General features: G+C 40.8%; 2 protein-coding genes across 2 annotated transcripts in view; both read right to left on the bottom strand.

Moving 5' to 3' along the window:
* Positions 1-13,132, bottom strand: part of fam50a (family with sequence similarity 50 member A) — a 14,813-nt gene extending 1,681 nt beyond the window's left edge. Inside the window, exons 1-12 of the mRNA XM_008301343.1 lie at positions 12,882-13,132; positions 10,960-11,044; positions 10,779-10,878; positions 8,775-8,896; positions 7,704-7,780; positions 6,204-6,270; positions 6,036-6,097; positions 5,878-5,954; positions 5,382-5,436; positions 5,168-5,216; positions 4,637-4,707; positions 2,830-2,940 (exon numbers count right to left, since the gene is read on the bottom strand). Coding sequence (XP_008299565.1) covers positions 2,830-2,940; positions 4,637-4,707; positions 5,168-5,216; positions 5,382-5,436; positions 5,878-5,954; positions 6,036-6,097; positions 6,204-6,270; positions 7,704-7,780; positions 8,775-8,896; positions 10,779-10,878; positions 10,960-11,044; positions 12,882-12,992 — 987 coding nt within the window. The 5' untranslated portion in view covers positions 12,993-13,132. The remainder of the gene's footprint in view (positions 1-2,829; positions 2,941-4,636; positions 4,708-5,167; positions 5,217-5,381; positions 5,437-5,877; positions 5,955-6,035; positions 6,098-6,203; positions 6,271-7,703; positions 7,781-8,774; positions 8,897-10,778; positions 10,879-10,959; positions 11,045-12,881) is intronic.
* A 1,093-nt stretch (positions 13,133-14,225) lies between these two features.
* On the bottom strand, positions 14,226-18,941 carry cav4b (caveolin 4b). The gene is made up of 4 exons (XM_008301344.1): positions 18,727-18,941; positions 18,041-18,300; positions 16,964-17,151; positions 14,226-14,727 (listed from the first exon to the last, which is right to left on the bottom strand). Exons 2-4 carry the CDS (start codon positions 18,266-18,268, stop codon positions 14,544-14,546), a joined length of 600 nt encoding a protein of 199 aa, XP_008299566.1. The 5' UTR covers positions 18,269-18,300; positions 18,727-18,941; the 3' UTR covers positions 14,226-14,543.
* Between the last annotated feature and the right edge of the window lie 582 nt (positions 18,942-19,523).

The following is a 19,523-nucleotide window of genomic DNA, read 5'->3' on the forward strand; positions in this document are numbered from 1 at the left end:
CAGCTCACCTTTAACACTGTAAAACCACCCGGGATTGGTTTCCTTTGGTTTGGTGACTTTGAAACCTCAAAGTCTGAATGTGTGTTTCAGTACACTGCAGTTTAAGGTGGATTTCTTCATTATCTGCATTCGTTTATTAGTAGTAAAAGTAGTCGTAATCTTTAGAGCAGGTAGTCAAATGCGCTTCCTTCAGATCTTTTCATAACAAATAAAAGACTTTTCTTCCTATTTTCAAGTCTGAGCTTCATCTTCTACACTCGTAAATAAGAAACACCATGTGATAATTTGATTTGCACTAAAAGAGGCGTTTAAGAGAAAAAAGGAGGTTTTTGAACCATAAATAATGCAAACACATGGTAGTAGGACACATGGATAAATATATAGACCTTGAAATGTGCATGTGAATAAACCACATTAGAGCCAAGAGCTCCAAATGCATCCCACCCTTCGCTCTAATTTGGCCCAAATGTAGCCCGACTATCTGATGTAGCATCAAAAACAATGGAGTGAAACCCGCACTTGTCCTCAGTTCACTTGTCAGAGACTCGTTTTCAGTTGGCAAATCCCAGCCGTGACTAAACCGAACTAATGAAGAGGTTTGGGCGGCATTGTTTCATGCATTCCCAGTTTATTGTAGAAAACACTGGAAGAGATTGTCTCATTTTCTAAGCACGCCGTTATCTAATCTTACAACAATAATAATAATAATGCAACGCCCAGTTTGTCCAAACCAAACCTCCATGAAGAGACTATCTGGGCCAATATTTCAAACCAGATCCAATTATTTCAGCCCTTTTGTTATCTCTCAGCTGCAGACATCTGGACGGTCTTTTGGTATTCCAAAGCGTGCCCATGCAGGACTACGCTGGCAGCTCCACACTGAAATTAAAGATGCTCTCCAGCGGCTATTATCGGCGGCATTCTGCAGGCGTTCATTAACGTTTCAGTGCTGCTCTGACATCCACTCACTGCCACTTTCTCTCCTGTGAAATCCAACACGATCCGGAGCAACGGCTCTGCCACGGATTCTCATGAAATGTCATAAAGGCTGTCGTAAAAGGTGATGATTTTACTTTTCATTGGGGTCAAAGTACGTGTTGATTGCGTTACTTTTAAGACTTTTCCTGTTATTTCGTCCCCTCAAGTATGCTAGCGGACCTCGATAAACAAAAAGTAGAATTATCGCCTTTTTAACAACATCATCAAAGCCTTTAAAACCCAACGTCCTGGTGAAAGTGGAATTTATGGCAGAGCTTTTATGTCAGATTTCATTAGATTTCCCATGTGTTCTGAATAAACATGTTTAAAAGAGGGTTATTTGTGTTTGTTTTTCAAATGCAAGGTCTTTTTTTTTTTTTTTTTGGCCTAACTCTGCAAATTATAAAAAAACAAATCTGTGGAAAATATGTTCTCATCGTTACCATCCAACACAACAAAGCTTCTGAATTCTTTCCACGATCCACCTTTGAAATTTACAGGCCCGCTTACACTGCAAATCATCCTGACGGGAGGAAAACAATCAATCTAATGCACAAACCACTTGTACCAACAGATTTTTAAGAGCTCGGGAGGCTTTGAGAGAACGAGTGCTCCGCGTGGATTCTTCTTCTGCTCCGAGTTTTTTTTCCCAGAAGGATAAGACGAGTTGATCCACAGGGCAAAACGCTGCACGTAGACATATGAATGAATTATATCCCCAGACTTCATCATTTGTATTTTGCTCATGGTGAAATCATCGTGACTTACTGGTTTAGTTTGGATTTCACAAGCAAACTTTGGAAAAATTCTCTCACTTCAACTTCTGCGAGCTTTAGTTATATAGATATCCGCCCTCATGGACTTTAGTTTGGTTTAAAAAGACCCGTTTCCTCTTTATTTCTGCCAGAATTCACTCATTGCATTGGGTCTGGAACCAGCAACGCAGGCCTGTTTATGGATACAAGTCTGCTTAGGATGCAGAAATGTTCTTGCACGAACTGGCAAATGTTTATTTTTCTTTTCTTTTCTGTTTTTCTTTTCCCCAGATGAACTTGTTAGCGAAGTGGCTCTTCACTCTCTTGTTTTTCTTTGCAGTAGTTTTTCTCACCTGTCTGTTTTTTACTGAGGTCAGCACAACTGCAGCTTTGTTTTTCTGGTTTCTTTTCATTTCTTTCTTAAACTAAAACAACTGAGGATTGTGAAAGTGAAGCGGAGCAGTAAAGCAGTGGCCTTGAAACCAAAACAGTCGATCGTTTTTGTAGAAATATTGATTGCAGCTGCTTATTATGACAGTGTTTACGACGACATCCACCGCAGTCGTGAAGTTCAGGGGTTAAAACAGCTTTAAGGCTTTAAAGGCTCCTTGATTGCTGAAGTGCTTATGCAGGAATGACTGGCATGTTGTTGTGATATTTCAAAGAGAGCTGAGGTTCTTGTGTGAAGTGGTTCAGATCACACGCTGTGATATCGGTTTACCTCCACGACTCGGCAGGTGACTACTGTCTTAAAGCAAACACGTCACTTCTGTCATCGTGTCCGCCCCGAACCCAACCGCTGTCCCGACAAAGCTGGAAGTTTCATCGAGGAGCATTGCTTCGAGGAGGTGAAACGGAGGTAAAAGTCTCCCAGAGGGACTGATGTCAGATAAGTAGTGACTCCAGCGGCGCTAATGTGCCGCTAAATACGAACGTTGTCAATCTCTGCCAAAGCGGCGATTAGTTAACTATGAAAAACACACAGCGAGCGTTTGGGTTCAAAGATCAGGCTGAAGATCTGAACAGTCCCTAAAGGGAAGACTTCATAACTACCTCCTCAATGAAGTGTTGTGGAATTCAAAAGAGGTTCTCTCACCGTGTATTTGTCCCATTTCTTCTCGGGGTCGTAGGGCTCCCAGCGACTGGCGGGGAAGATGTGCTTGTTCTTCTCGTACCAGCTCCTCAGCACCACTTTACCTGCGTGAGACTTCAGACCAAACAGCGACGGCTTTGTTTAACACCGACGGGTTCATCCTGGATGCTAAACCTCCAATACATCAGCTGGTGTTTACATCTGAATATTAAGCATTTAATAAGTTTTAAATATGCCGTGTGTATGAATGCATGGACAACTGATTTATCCCCTTTGGGGAAGTTCAAGAGCAACTTTCTGAAAATCCCTCCTCCGGCTATGTGCACAAAAACGATTCTCCTTCTTCAAAACAATCAAAGACCCGTGTGGCTCCGCTCTCAGCAGCCCCGTCCTATTACAAAATTATATAAATGAGGTTGTTAAACATTCTCAAATCGTCCACAAACCTCAAGTGCAAGAAGTCATCTTACTACAGAACTGTAAACACTTCTTTTAACTCCTCTTAAATCAGCGTCGATTAAACTCGTTTTACCGTAACTGCATTTTAATTGTTAAACAATTCTACAGCTTCGTTATGCAGACGTACATCTGAGGGCGGATACAAGACAAGCAAGGATCTAGTCAGGAGAAAACAACCTGGATAAGTGTGACAGGGCCTTGATGCCATGAGCAGGGTAAGTGTAAAGGTGTAAAACATCAACTTAGGCTCCTACAGTAATTATTTGGACCATCTGCTGTTCGGTTTTAATGTTTACACGTCATAAGAACAACTTCAACACACATTATTTCATCTGTATTCCATCAGACTGGTTTCAGAACCGCAGAAATGTCAAAAAGACGCGAAAAGGCCTGAAAATAATTCAACACATGCAAGAAATTCTGCTCAAAAATAGACGAAAAATGGGAACTAAATGGCAGAAAACGCTTTTTTTAAACTTTGTGCATAAGCACAAGTCAGCAGATAATCCAACTTATCACTAATCACACCGAAAAGACGAGAAGACTGATAGCTTGGCGCCTAATTAAGAAGGATATAACGAGAGAGGAACAACCACAAAACCAGCCTGGAATCAGCAAAACAGCTCTTTGTTACAACCTTAAAACCAAAGTGCAGTACGGTTCCTCCAAGAACCGCGAAGAAAAGGCCAAAAAACGTTGGTCCCGGTGGTCTAATCAGAACTATTTTCAAAGTTTTAGGTGTTCAGTTGTTTTAAAAGTTGGAACCTTTAGTGTCACTTTGCCTACAGACACAGTCTTCAGCCTTCTGGAAGAATTTAAAGCCTTTTGAAGACATTTAACTGTGAAAATTCAGCAAACAGGAAACCGCAGTGGGTTGAATTCTTCTCCCGCCAGTGCAGGAAGAGTTTAATGATACTGAGCGAGCTTCTGTCTTTGGGAACAAACAGCAGGCAGCGAAGAGGCGGGTGACGCTAACGGGAGGGTTGAATTGGCAGCGATGCATCGACGTGGCATTCCTGCGCTTCCATCAGCGAGTGTTGGCACCGACAGCGGCCCGACAAGTCGGCAGGGAGCGACGCATTTCAGCTCAGGAGCGGCTCAACTGAACACGTGGTGCGCTAATGTGAGCGTCGAGACAATTAGCTCGCAGCTAGCTGGTTTGAAAAGCCGTAAACAAGTCAGTCTGTATTTCAGTGACGCTAACTTGTAGTCGACTAGGAGGTAAATTTAGACAACAGCTTAAGTAAAAGAAATCTTAAACCTGACGTCTGTTTTTCAACACAATAAATTCAATTTAGAGACGATCTGCTGAGCGCTAATCGAGTCACTTCTCCATCAGTAAACTCCTCACCTCGTCTTTCTCCACCGTGGCGTCGTTCACCAGTCGGATGTCGTCGTGGACGTCAAAGCTGAACAGAGGCCCTGAGGGGAGGGAAGGATGAACAGAGTCAAAGAGCAGGAAACGAGGAAGCTAAGAACTTAATCGCATAATTATGAGAAGACAATGTCGTGTGCAACAGACTGATGGGGCGAGAAACGGAGCTGGACTCTTTGTGTTTGTGATGTGTTGATAATTGTCCGTACAGATGCAACAAAAAGCTCATTTTCTGCACCTGATTTTCTAAAATTTCACCAAAGTAAAAAGCAGGAATCCTGTTGCTGAGCACAGCTGTTTGCACAACAACTAAACGCTTCATCACACAAAAAGCTAATATTTTGTTCACCCAATTGACAACAGTCTTAGCTCGCGGTGCTGAATTGTCAAAGTGGGATTTACGGCGGAGCTGTTTATATCAGATCGCACCGGGACTTCCAACGTTGTGCAGAAACCAAAACAAGAACCTGTCAGCCACCCTGGAAGGTGTTGACGATGCTCACTCACCAGATTTGCCTCTGGCTTTGGTTACGATGAAGTCGTAAAAACTGTGGTGCTGAACGAGACAAAGACAAAGAAAAACATCACAACTCACAGCAGATCGAGGACACGAAGACACAAGATTAAGAGAACTTTTGCTTTTTTCGTTGCAGATCTGATGTGTTGCAATCTTTAAGTGAAAACAAAACACAAAGTGAAGCGGCGGCGTGACGGCGCTCACGTGTGGGATGATCAGATCCTCTTTGATGTACATCAGCTGCTCTACTCCAGCAGACCTGCACAGAGGAGACATCGATGTGAGCAGAAACGCAGCGCAGCACTTTAAAGCTTCTCTATGTGAGAACTGAACATGTGGCGACACCGAGTGGCAGCATCGAGGAAGAACACAGGACGGCTTAAAGGAGGTGAAAATCCTCTTTCATTGTGTGTCTTTAAAACTTGGGAGCTGTAAAAATTAAAGCTGCTCCACCACAACTAGACGACCTCCCGGAGCGGATCGCTGCTCGGTTTCTAAGTAGAGTAAAATCTGTGGAGCTGAAAATCGGTGACAGCATCCAGAAGGAGCAACAGTGTTCGGCCTATTTAAAGCCACACGAAGCATATTTTAATGTAATATCGCTCCTGTTTTGTGTGAAAAGAGTCGAATTAACTGTAAGAGTTTGCTTTAGTTCCCTGTAAGTCTGCTCTCAAACAACAGAAGGAACGTCTGAACTCACCTGAGCTCGCTGAAGTCCTTCCTGAGGACTTCCAGAGCTCTCTGCAGGAAGTTCTGGATGGTGTTGCCCTTCTTCATCTGCAGGAGAAGCAAACAAGATCCAGATTTAATGGAAACATGAGGAGAAAGCTGAACGGCGTGCTGCGTCTCCCAGCTCACCTTGACGGTTTTACGATGTCCAGAGCCGTCCCAGTAACTGAACGTGATCTCGATCTCCTCGCCTGAAGACGAACGTCAAGAGAAAAGAGCAGAAAAACGGGACTGCAGACATGAAAAGACTCAAGGATGGGATGTTAAAGCAGAAGCATGGACTGTATTTTAGCTCACTCTTGATCTTCTCCTGTTTGAGCTCCCACTCCTGCCGAAGCTCCTCTCTGAGGCGATTCTCTTCCTCCTGAACAAGAGACAAAGTCGTGAAAATGTTTATTCTTGCAGCTGCTTCCAGTCTTTATGCTAACGCTAAGCTAACCCAGGGCTGCAGATTCACATTTGATGAATCTGAGTGGCGTTAAAGACGCAGGTTTCCCAACATGATGAACTGCTTCTTTAAGGTTTATAAAATATTGGGGATACGGAGCAACAACACACTGATTATTAGGTACGCTGAGAAAGCATCTAAGTGAGAAACTAACCAACCAAATACTTCTACATTCACATAAAACGTTGTATCTTGATGCAAAAACAACAGAAGCTTTACTACACTACACTCAGATGACATTTGAAACCGGACCTGTTGACAGACAGTGAAGCAACTTCACCTCCGTATGAACATCAAACCGTAGCCAACAGACTCCACCAGCAACACGAGTTACATGGAAAAGGTTTAGTCTGGTGAGTCTCTTATCAATCAGCGACTTTCCGATGTGCTGCCAACACGTCTGGTGTTGACAGCTCATCCAGGCAACCCGGTATTCACTACGTGCTCTAACTATGTTCTGTTATTGCTGCCAATAACAGATATTTAATCTAAAGCAAACTATTTAGCTTCATTTTACTCTGACAAACTGAATGTCAAATGCAGAGTTCAACTTAAAACTCCAACATTTTTAAAATAACATTTAGAAAGTCTGATTATTATTATTATTTAAGTCATTTATGCTACCCCCAAAAAACCATTATGAGTAATCGTTGTCTGACTTTGGTCGTAAATTCATATTCTGTGGAAACTGAAGGTACAGTTTTAAACTCGTGTGTTCATGAGCAGCAGCTTGAAGCGGCCGCCGGGTAACATTTAGTCCTGTTGTCAATCCTCCATTTATTATTCGTGCCACTGTCTGACAGCAGAAACAGAAATATGTGTAAATGAGCAGGTTTACGGAGCATTTTGCTGCTTTAGCATCCAGTGTGTTATGAGCACAGGGACAAGGAGAGAAGTTCACACATGTAAAGAGTCTTTAAAAACAAAGGTTCTTGTGTATTCTGAAATAAGCTGCAGTTTACAAACCACCTTGTAGTTCTCTGATAATTCTGTGAGAACTTTCAAAGCACTGGGAGAGTTTAACATTAATTTATTATACAGAGATAGAGAAGAAAAATGTGTTTTAATGAAGCAAAGTTAAATAAAAAAAAAAACATGCCTCAATTGAAAATATTGACTTTCAGCAAGAGCGTTACGAATTATAGCGACTAAATTGTTGCATCTCTAGTTTGGTCGGTGTGTTGTTCTGCAGACGAAGCAGAGTTTTAAAGCATTTTGCAGCTCAGTTTGCAGATCAGCTGAAAACGTCTCTGGAGCTACGTGTGAAATACAACTTAATACATCCCTGAAGTATAGAGCGTTATGCCTTAAAAACAGCCTTCGATAAGCATCGTTCACGTCGACCTCACCTCTCTGTCTCGATCGGGAAGGAAACTCGTGTCCACGTCTGGATTCTTCCCAAGTTTTTTCTTCTTTACTGGTTCATCTACAAGAGAACGAATCGTTATACGACGTGTTGCAGCTCATTGGTCGATAAATAAGTCCATCCATCATCTCTACACCTTAATCCTCACTAGGGGGGCGGAGTCTATCCCAGCTGACTCAGGGTGAAGGCAGGTTCACCTGGACAGGTAACCAGTCTATCACAGGGCTACACTTAGAGACAGACAACCAAGCACACTCACATTCACACCTACGGACAATTTACAATCACCAATTAACCTCAGCATGTTTCTGGACTGTGGGAGGAAGCCGGAGAACCCGGAGAGAACCCACGCTGCACGGGGAGAACATGGAGACTCCACGCAGGAAGATCCCGGGTGTCCTCACCGGGACGCGAACCACCGACCTTCTAGCTGTGAGGCTAGACCACCAAGCAACCTCGCAGGTCATTAAGTGCAAAATTTTAAAGCGAATAAAGAAAAAGATGCTGCGATTCAGCTTGATGGAGCCGAAGTTTATGTCCAGGATGCTTTCATGAACACAGACTGATCTGGTTGAAGACTTCTGGTGGATTTCTGAACATCATTTTTCAGACTTACTAGCAGGCTGCTCATGCTATGTAGCAACATTAGCACACTGCTAGCTGCTTCCAGTGTTTACGCTCATGCTACCATCTCCTGTGGATGCATATGCAGATATAAGTGGGATTAAACTTGATAAGACAGTAGCTTTAACTTTTCCTTAAAGCTCTATAAACTGCTGCTGATGTGAAATACTCACAATACACTGATCGTGTCCAGTGAAAAAGCTTTAAAGCAAGAAGTTAACCAATCAAATACGAGGAATCTGGATTTCCCCATAAAAAAAATCTGCTGCAAAACCCTGCTGAAGTGTTCATGTTTTCAATTTAGTAAAACATTTCTGATTTATTCTGACAGACACATTAAAGGAAGAATTTTCACACCAAACACACACAAATCTAAATGAGGAGGAGGAAGAGTTTCTGCTTTAATATTCCCAAAACACCGACCACTTACAATCCGGCTCTTCCTCTTCATCCTCTTCCTCCTCCTCCTCGTCTTCGGGGTTGAACGATAAGCTGGCTATTTTCCTCTTCTGCTCCTCCTTCCTCTTCTTCTCTTTCTGCTTCTCGAGCTTCCTGCGAGCAGAGGTCATAAATAATGAGCCGTCACGAAAAACTAAAAGGTTTCCAGTGAAAGCAAAAGATCTCAACAGCGAGCCGGCGCCAATGAAAACAAGCTGCTGTCGACACCTGGTATCGATAGATTCTGTGGGACGAGTCGGGCCGGGCACCACTTAAGGGCATAACATCATTTGAACTTTTGGGAATCCTGTTTAGTTTGCTTTTCTTTCAACGTGATACCAACATTTCATGACAGCTTCCATGGAAAGAGAAGAACATTAATCCTCCTCCGTCAACACCGGATCGTTTCCTTAAAAGCATATCCAGTTACTGACACCTATTGATTGAAATGGGCTCAAAGCTGTCATGTAGTTCAGATATTTTGTCAAAACAGAGAGAATTATTAGCACGGGAGCGTTCCATTTGGATTTGTGCATGTTACTGCTGGTTACCGTTTTATTATTTCATGTTTGCTTCACATGCAAACAACCGCTGAGACTTTGCTGCATGACTACCTCTTATATTTTATAACATCGCTGTGTCACGTATGCCTTTTTAACTCTAGTGCACCAAGCAGCAGGTTTCCATTTCCTCTCGTCATGAGCACGTTAGCAGTAGGTGTTTGATCTGTGACGTTACGGAGGTCACGGAGGAGCAGGAGGTCATCTCAGAGGTCACGAATCAAGAACAGGAGCTTCCTCGTTATCAGAGCGGGCCGCGTCGTGAAATACACGATCCACAGGCGGCCGACTTCCAGGTGGAGGACTCCAGAAAGACCAGAAAACAACAAATGCTTTCGAACTCAACGCTGCACTTTGTCGGGTCCCCAGAAATAAACCCGCCGAGTCTGAATTAAATCGAATAAGATGAAAAACAACTTTAGAATTCCCAAAGGAAAGTCTTGTGCAAGATGTAGGACTGTTTATTTCAGGAAATTTTTATTCCCCAATGTCTATCTATTTATTATAGCACTGTGCTGTTGTTATACACCACGGTTTATTTTATATTCTCCTAAATTTAGGCGAATTTATGATTCGTCTGTTTTTACTTTGCTGCCGTCTGAAGCTGGATTTTGAAAAGTTTTCCATAAATATATATTATTATTGTTGTGTGTCATTATGTACTAATAGATGTACTAAAAAGTAGAAAAGCAGTAAGATGTAAATAGGATATATGACTGAAATAAAATAAGTCAACTAAAATAAGACTAGAACAGAAAGTAAAAAGTAAAGCTGGTTATTACACCGAGGTCATGATGAGTGATGTCACACATGATAATTAAACACTGCACCTAAAAAACTGAGATGAAAATTAAATACTGCACATGACATCGACAACGTTGTAAATAAAAGTGAAATATTGCACGTTAACGCTTTAAACCCCATCAGAGCGCCGCCGCTCACGTGCTCTATAAATTACCGTAACTCTGAGTTCTGAAAGAAGATGAACTTTACGGTGCTATTCGATGTATTACGGTAGCACGGTATTCTGAACACAGACAGAAGAAATCCACCTACACTTCACCATGTGGGCTTCACGTTACTGTAACTCCTCGACCATGTGAGCAGGAGAGGAAAAAGGGTCAAAACCGTTCAGTCATAGTCGGATTTCTGACCCCTTTACAGCCAAAATAAGAAAAAGAAAAAGTCCAGGCGCCCTGTGTGAAACTTGGAGGAACGATAAACAAGATACTCAAACTAAAACTACTGAGAAAGTAACGCTGTCCGATGTCATTGTTTAGATTCGAGTGTCTGATGTCAGTCCAGCAGAAATAAGGAGCCGAAGTTCTCAAGACAAGCGGAGACACAAACGAACAGACGACATTTAAACTGCAGGTTGCATCAAAGCAGCTTCTAAGCGATGGAAGGTGATAACAAACAGAAACGCTACGACTCACAGCTGGAGCTCCTTGGACTGCTCCTTCTTGGCCAGCTGCTTCTCCCTCTCCTTCACCAGAGCCTCCTGCTTGGCCTTCATGTCGTTCAGCGTCACCAGACCTGACCGAGGCACGAGAGACAAAGACGATCAGGTACGAGTCACGCCGACGTTTCCTCCTCTCGGGTTGTGGAGACACTCACCCACGGTGCTGGACTTCAGCTCGGCCTCCACGGCGTCGTAGTGAGCCGAGAACTTCTTGTCGATGTTGGACTTCACCATGTTGTCCTGCCAGGAAACAGACACAGGGTCACTTTGTGACTCACAAGTTATGGTTTTAAGGGTTTATTTTATCTAAAACACGACTTTCTGTCAAAGGACTTTAAAGCTTTAGCTTTAAAGCTTTACTCCACAGAAGTTGAACTTTGGAGAAAACAAATCATAGTTTTAAAGGTTATTCCACTAAAAACTACTACTTTCTATCCTAATATGTGTTTTTTTAAAGGCTTATTCCACCCAAAATACTACTTTTTGTCACAGAACTTGTTTCTTTAAGGGAAAATAGTTCTTTCTAACTTAAAAGTTGTCTGTAAAGTTTTGTTTTGAAGCTGTATTCCACCTAAGTCAAACTTTCCCAAAAGAAAATACTATTTTCTGTCTATATACTTAAAGTTCTCAATGTTTATTCCACCATATTAGGGCTTTATCACTAATAAGTTATTGTTTTAAGGGTTTATTCCACCATAAATACTACTTCCTGTCCTCGTGGGTATAGTTTTAAAGGCTTATTTCAGTCAAAATACTACGTCCTGACCTAGTACTTACAGTTTTAAAGGTTTATTTTAGACATATAATACTTTCTAGCACGCAAATTATAGTTTTAAGGGTTTGTTCCACCATAAATACTACTTCCTGTCCTCGTGGGTATAGTTTTAAATGCTTATTTTACCCATATAATATTTTCTAGCAAACAAGATAGAGTTTTATCGGTATATTCCACGCAAAATACTACTTTATAAAGTAGTAGTTACAGTGTTAAATACTTGTTCCACCCAAATAGTACTTCCTAACTGATCATTTATGGATTTTAAAGGTGTATTCCACCTGAAATACTACTTTCTGTCACAGTAATAGTACATAGCATAGTTTTAAAAGCTTGTTTCACCCATGTAGTACTTTCTAGCAAACAACTTATGGTTTTAAGAGTTTATTCCACCCAAAGTACTACTTTGTATCCTAGTATTTCAAATGTTAAAGGCTTATTTTACACATATAATACTTTCTAGCAAACAAGATATAGTTTTAAGGGTTTGTTCCAGCTAAAATACAACTTTATTTCCTAGTATTTTTAGTTTTAAAGGCTCATTCCAGCCAAATTAACTAACAAGTTAAGGTTTTGAAAAGGTATTTTCCCACTAAAATGCCACTTTTTGTCACAGTACTTATAGTTTTAAATGCTTGTTTTACCCACATAGTTTTTTCTAGCCAACAAGTCATGGTTTTAGGGGTTTATTCCACCCAAAATACTACTTTATAAAGTACTACTTACAGTGTTAAATACTTGATCCACCCAAATACTACTTCCTAACTGACCATTTATGGATTTTAAAGGTATATTCCACCTAAAATACTACTTTCTGTTATAGTACTTATAGTTTTAAAGGCTTCTTTCACCCATATAATACTTTCTAGCAAACAACTTATGATTTTAAGGGTTTATTCAACATAAAATATGACTTTCTTTCCCAGTATTTATAGTTTTACAGGCTCAAGTTATAGTTTACGTTTTATTTCACCCAGAAGCCTACTTACTTGTCACAGTACTTAGATTTAAAGGCTTATTCCACCCAAATACTACTTCCTAACAAAGAAATTAGGAGCTTAAAGTTTTATTTCACCTACAAACGTGCACAGTTCTGGTTTTGTTAGTGTCTGAGGGCGACAAAAGTTCGCTCCTGTCTGTGTTTTTAATGACTGGTCGCCATGTTTTCTGGCCCAGAACAGAGTGAAGTTAAAACAAGGCTCCTTTCCTTCACCATCAGCAGGTTACAGCCGACACCAGGTGGATATTTCAACACGAGAGCTGCAGTATGTCGCGGTAACTAAACGCTAAACCGCCACCGACCTCCGCTATCTTCTGCTTCAGCTGCTCCAGCTGCTCTCGCTCCTTCTCTCGCTTCTTCATCAGCTGCATCGCCCTGCCGGCCTCGCTGGCGGCTCCTTTGTACTGAGCCATGACTAGTTTTATTTATTAACAGTTTAGAGTCACAACTAAATGTGGAAAAAGTTCAATTAACGCCAACAGAGAAGATAAATCCCGGAATCTTGTCCAGAGCTGAGGAGACACCGCTCACTTCAGCGCATCACAACAAGAAAAATGGCGACGGCGGCGAAGTGCATGCTGGGTAGCTGCTATGTGTGGTGCCTTCAGGGAACCTCGGAATTATGACAAATAGCAAATATTTATTTGTGCTCGACGTTATAGCAGAAAGACGTTTAATTTACGATTAAATAAACACACGAATAAGCTATGCTATCACATAAATAAATAATGCGGTGGGATAAATAATTATTACTGTAAAATCTCTCAAATAAATCAATTCTAAATACTACTACGAATAATAATATTCTTTATAGAGAGAGAACTGGTCAAATTTCAGGTTGCAAAGGGCTTCACGAGGCAGCAAAATAAAACTGACGAGTCATAAAATCGTCAAAATTTAGAGACAGAAAAAAGCACAACATGGTTACAATAATAATAATAATAATAATAATAATAATAATAATAATAATTTATGATATTAATTCATTTGGTATTGGGAAATAAACATTTCCTGAAAAAAATGAAAAAAGTTCTTCAAACAAAAAAACTCTTTAAAATTGAAATCAATGTATTTAATTATTACATTTGTTTATAATAATATATTAGAATATTATGTTTATATTAAATACATTGATTTTTATTTTTAAAGGGATACATACATATATTTATGTAGCCTCATTTATTTATTTATCTATTTACTTCAGAATTTATTACATTACACATTTGTTCATTTGATAGGAATATTTATTATTTGAAAGGAATATTTGTTTGTTTGTTTATTTGTTTGTTTTGCATTGATTAAAACAACACTACATAGATTATAGTAATTTTTACCAGTTGAACTAGATTTAAAGGACCAATTCAACTCGTTTACTGCAGATTCTAAAAAGTGATCGCAGCACCTACATTGTGACTAAATATTAATACATTACATATATTAATATTTGAACATTAAATATTCGTGCAAAAAAAAAAAACATTCACAGGTTTGCAAATATTACTCTATAAAAATTTCAGCCCCGACATTTCTTGACCTTTTGACTGATTAGACTTTATTCTGTCACTTAACATTTGGTAAAAAAAAAACAAAAAAACAACAACAAACAAACAAACAAACAAACAAACAAACAAACAAACAAAACAAAGATGTTTGAGAAACTTCCTTTATTTATACAACTGGATACAATTTTCTTACAAATACAACTGAAGTGAGTCTAAAATCAACAGGATTTACAACAATATTCATCACTATATATATCATAATATCATCATATTTGTATTATTATAGACAATAATGGTACAAATTAAAAAATACAAACTGGCTTTACATGTGGAAATCATATCAAATAAGACGAGATTAGCAGGTTGCAGAGTTACATAAAAAAGAAAAACTAAAACAAAAAGACATGCAATTGTCCACATAATCCTCTTTTCTCACTCAGTCAGTCACACCGGCTCACTCATTCATACAGCGTCTTTGTCTCTCATCTGACTCCAGTCCTTGGTCGACAGCGAAACGGCGATTTGGCTGCAGCAGAGAGCGAGAGACGAGCAGAACGGAGAGATGAAAACGTTCACGGCACAAAAACACAACGAGCGAAGGCAGGGGAGGAAGGTGTTGCTCAGCTGGACGCAGGGAACCAGAAACCTGCAGAGCATAAATGAAGAGTTCAAAAAAGAGACTGTGGCTCTTTTATTTTATTTTTTGCAGACTATGTGAGCAAATAAAGATTGCTGAGAGTGTGAAACATTGTGAGGCCAGCTGAGGTCAACAGCGTCTCGTTTCTGAAGGTTGAGTTGAACGTGTGAGCGCTCGTGAAGCAGCTCTACGTCGTGTTTAAGGTCACAAATCGCTCAGAAGTGCAAACTAAAGCCTCTTCGACGCCCTCGATCAGGAATAAAGCTTCAGAAATGAGTGCAATGGGGAAAAAAACAGCAAGAACTGAGGCAGTCAAATACAGAAACCTTTGACACTTTGGGAAAGACACACATTGGCTAGATTTGCAGCGTCACCAACAATTCTCTGTTTCAGTTCGATTTATTTGAACGTTCTGAAGGCCACAAGTTTAAATGTGTTGGTCTGACACTCAAGTTATTGTTTATACTGTTCAGGAAAAAGTTCTAAGTGTTGTCAAAGACTTTTTTCTTTTCTGTGTACTTTGGAAGTTGTGACAGAAATCACTGCTCTGCTTGTACAATCAGCTGCTGCTTAGCTTAGCTTAGCTTAGCTTAGCTTAGCGTAGGTTAGCTTAGTGTAGCGTAGCTTAGCATAGCATCGATGACAACATCCACCCAGCAGCAGCAGCTTTAAAGTTTGCTAAAGTGTAATAAATACACTCAGCGGGAGTTTTAAGGAGATTTTCCTCATAGGAAGAATAAAAGTTCCATAAAATAAATAAAAATAGTCCTTTAAAAAAAATACCCCTTTAGAAATAAAAATCAACATATTTAATTAGTACATTTGTTTATTTATGTATATTCATTGCCTCATTTGTTTATGTCATAATTTATTACATTGTCATATTTGTAAACATGATATTTATTCATTTATTTGTTTGTTTGTTTGTTTTACGTTGGATAAAACAGCACTACATAGATTTTAGCTAAACCGGTAATTGTTTAACTTAATTTAATCATTAATTTTCTGGAGTTCCTGCGAAATACGTCACGTTCGTTAACGAGCTGGTACGTTAACTTGTGAATTATTATTATTACTGTTATAACGAATTAACTCCAGATTATTTAATTGTGTTCATATTTGCATTGTTATGTGCAGATACAGAGTGATATCAGTCTTTTAGGTGTCATTTTCTACAAAAAAAACCCCCAAAAACATAAACAAAGACGTGTCGAATGGCAACTTTAAACACAAATGAGACACAATATAAAGACTCTGTTGTAATAAACTGAGTTTTCTTGGTCCATTCCTTCAAAATAAAACTTGGCTCTCAGTGTTTCTGCTTCATCTGAGCAGACGGGGAGGATCAGAGAAGTGTGACGCTGTTATCTGAGATTATTACTCCAACCCTTTAAAACTCATCTGGTATGAATGAGCCCTAAAATAAATTATAGGAACAACTGCTGATCTGCGGATCGGCGCCCCACGAAGAAATCTCAAGACAATTATCATTAACAGAATAGAAAAGCTTTTAAAAAAAAAAAAAGGCAGTTAGTTGAACAGAATCAGACGGATAAGATAACGTTTGTCCTGTGAATTAGCGGATCATTTTAGCCTCTGAGCTGGAGCAGTTTTTCAAATAAATTAGGCTTTAGGGTAATTTGCTGTCAGAAATTGAATATGGGATTCATAATTACGGCTTCATTCATGTAGAATCACATAAAAATGAGACTTTTTGTGTTTTCAGTACCTTAGAATGAGTCTGTTTTGTCGTCATTACCATGTTTTTACTGGAAGAAACCAAACACTGGCTCTGTAGACGGTCTTCTTGCATTTTAACTTTGACTTACAGCTGCCTTAAAGATTGCTAAATCCAACATACCGGACTTTTAATTGATCAGTGATTCAGATGAAACATGATTTATGATCGATTAAGTCATTTTTCAATGAACAAACATCCAAAACATTGCTGCTTCTTAAATGCAAACACATCCCGAACATCTCTTCTGTCTTCTATCGTTTTAAACTCTTTGGGTCTTGAACTATCAAACAGAATCTTTTCCGCTGTTACGTGACATTCATTGACTAAAATAGAAATCAGAACAACTCTAAGCTGATGAGTGAACAGTGCAAATGATCACAGAGTTCAGCCTGAAACTAAACCTGCAGACGTATCTGTTTGTGATTATTATGAGTACAGTCGGGTATTTTCTGTGATGATTTCTTATTTCACACGAAGGAGCTTTGTAGCTTTCCACGGACGTACCAGACATGCAGGCAGGCGAGGACGGCCACGAAGACGCCGCACAGGAAAGCGAAGGGAACGGCGAACAGCAAGGAGAGGCATCGGTACGACCAGATACGAGTCTTCTCGAAGCCGGTGACGCTGTAAATCCACACTCGGTCGATGCTGTGAGGCGAGGCGGGTTCTGCCAGAACGTCACTGACCTCCACCTGCAGACGAGAAGGCAAGAGCTCAGTTTGTTTACAGACGATGTACATCTATTTATAAGGTGTTGCCTAGCAGCCACACGCAAGTTGGGAACCCCAAAATTTATACCAACGCCTTCAAATTTGACACTGCACTTTGTCGGGTCCCCGACGACAAGCACACCAAGTTTGAAGTCGACCGGATGCACAGGTGTTGAGAAAATTGTGAAATAAACACACAAATACACAGACGGAGATTCCTTAATTTAAGGCTAATGTTTGTCTCTGATGATTTCTCTGCATGGGTGATTTTAGATCGCAGGTGTTGTTGTTATTGTGCCTTTTTCTGCTGCAGTGCACAAGAGAAGGAGATAAACAAGCGTCATTAGCAAAAACTGTGTGATTAGCATTAGCTTGTGAGCTGGCTGGCTAGATTAGCAGCTAAAGGTTAAAAAAAAAAAAATGCCTCAAAAATAATACAATAATGTGGTGTGTGAATGAAGTATGAATTTTGTTCAAATACTAAATAGTTTTTTGTTTCAGAGCTGGCATCCAGACTCTAAAGACGATTTGTTTTACAACTAGTGAAACAATTAGGAGGAGTTCTGCCTCATTTAGCTCCAAAAAGATAAATTATTATTAAATATCACACTGGCACCATGAAGACTACTCATGATTTATAAAGTTTTCTTGATCGATTTGATGTCATTTCTCTTTTCGCTTATTCAAACTCGTTAGGAAGTTCAGGGATCAGAGCGCTCAAAGACTGAACCACTGATGAATGAGGAGCCAGCAGACAGCAGTTCATCCTGAAACCTGACCAGAATTAGTCTAAAACGTTGTCTGGGATGTTTCAGAGCCACTCAGGAGCTACCAGCTGTTCTGGAAACGAAGAGAAAAAGGGAACGAGGACCTTTAGGTGCTGGTTGATGTTGTTGGGGTCCCTGCTGACAGGTGGGCTGGATTCAGGTGTGGGAGGAGCCACTGGAGGCGGCGTCGGCGTCGGAGCTTTGGGAGCCGGAGTCGGAGCTTTGGACGCAAACTCTGGAGGAGGAGGAGGAGTGTTCATCTGCTGCCCGTCGTCCTCGTCGCTGTCGTCGATCTTGCACTCCACCAGGCAGTCGTCGCTCACCATCATCATGCTGCTGACGGAAGAGGCCACGAGGTCGCTTCCTGCCGAACACAATCGAGCTTTAACGTCGACCCACTGACACACTAACACTCCTATAAACCCCTCCAGCAGGTTGCAGGCGTGCGAAGCGTAACAGCGAGCTCCGGCCTCGAGGCTGCCACCTGTTCTTCAGCCCTCCCCCAAAAAAAGAAGCCATGCCGAAATCTGTAAATAGCAGCTGGTAATTTTAAGACGACATTTTTAAAATGAAACTCGTCCCCTCGGTGTTCCGAGCAAAGCTGCATCTAGTCCAGACACTTTGGTGGAGTTCAATCCTGTCTGAGGGTTTGATTCAAAGACTGTTTGCATACACATGTTGCAGAACCGGTGCAGAATGTGCAGCTCCTGAGCTTGTGGAGGAATCATCCCAGCAGATGCACAACAGGTACAACAGCAGCAGCATGAGTGACAGATCAGGCCTGACCTACCTTCCTTAAAGCGCTATCTTAATCCTGTATCAGCGCCAGAGAGCAGTGCAGGCAGAAGAGGCTGTGGAGTCCTACAGAGTGATAATCTAAAATGTCAATGAGATAAGTTCAGCAGCCTCCCGACAGCGTCCCTCAGAGCGTCGACCCTTCATTTGCAGCACATAGAGACACCTCCAGTGACTTAGAGTGACGGAGGTGCTAATGTGGTTCAGCGCCTCTGATTCCTTGTGTGTGCTGGGCGGCTGTGAGAAGAGGTTTATTTTAGGAGGAGGAGTGGATGAGTCTAAAATATCACGTTACAGCGCTGCGGTGCCGTCTTAACCCAGAAGACAAGAACTCTTAATGTTCTGTGATGGAATCAGAAACACAGATTTATTAAAGATCTTCTGGAAATATGAGAAAAAAAAAGCTGGGTCAAAAATAAACAAACAGAAACATGAATTATCAGTTTGGGTGTCGTAGAAAGCTGTGGTAATCCAGTTCCCTGAGTGGCCTCTAAACTTCTTGTGAGTGATTCTGATGGACTCCAGCTGCTGACTCCTCTGATCTAGTTTAACCAGAACCATCTGATCCACTCATTAGACTCAAACACTACAGCGGGAAAGTCTGAGGAGCTCAGCAAAGACCTGGAAAAGCAAATCACTGACTTGAACACGTCAAGAAAGTCACCTGGAGCCATTTCAGAGCAGCTTCAGATCCCAGAACCATCAGTGTGTCAGCATAAAGTTCATGGTCCAGTTGTGTTACTGCCACCATCAGGAAGGAAACACAACCTATCAGCTGCTGCTGAGAGACGA

This window comes from Stegastes partitus, unplaced genomic scaffold, assembly GCF_000690725.1.
Source record: "Stegastes partitus isolate 25-593 unplaced genomic scaffold, Stegastes_partitus-1.0.2 Scaffold1662, whole genome shotgun sequence".
NCBI lineage: Eukaryota > Metazoa > Chordata > Actinopteri > Pomacentridae > Stegastes > Stegastes partitus.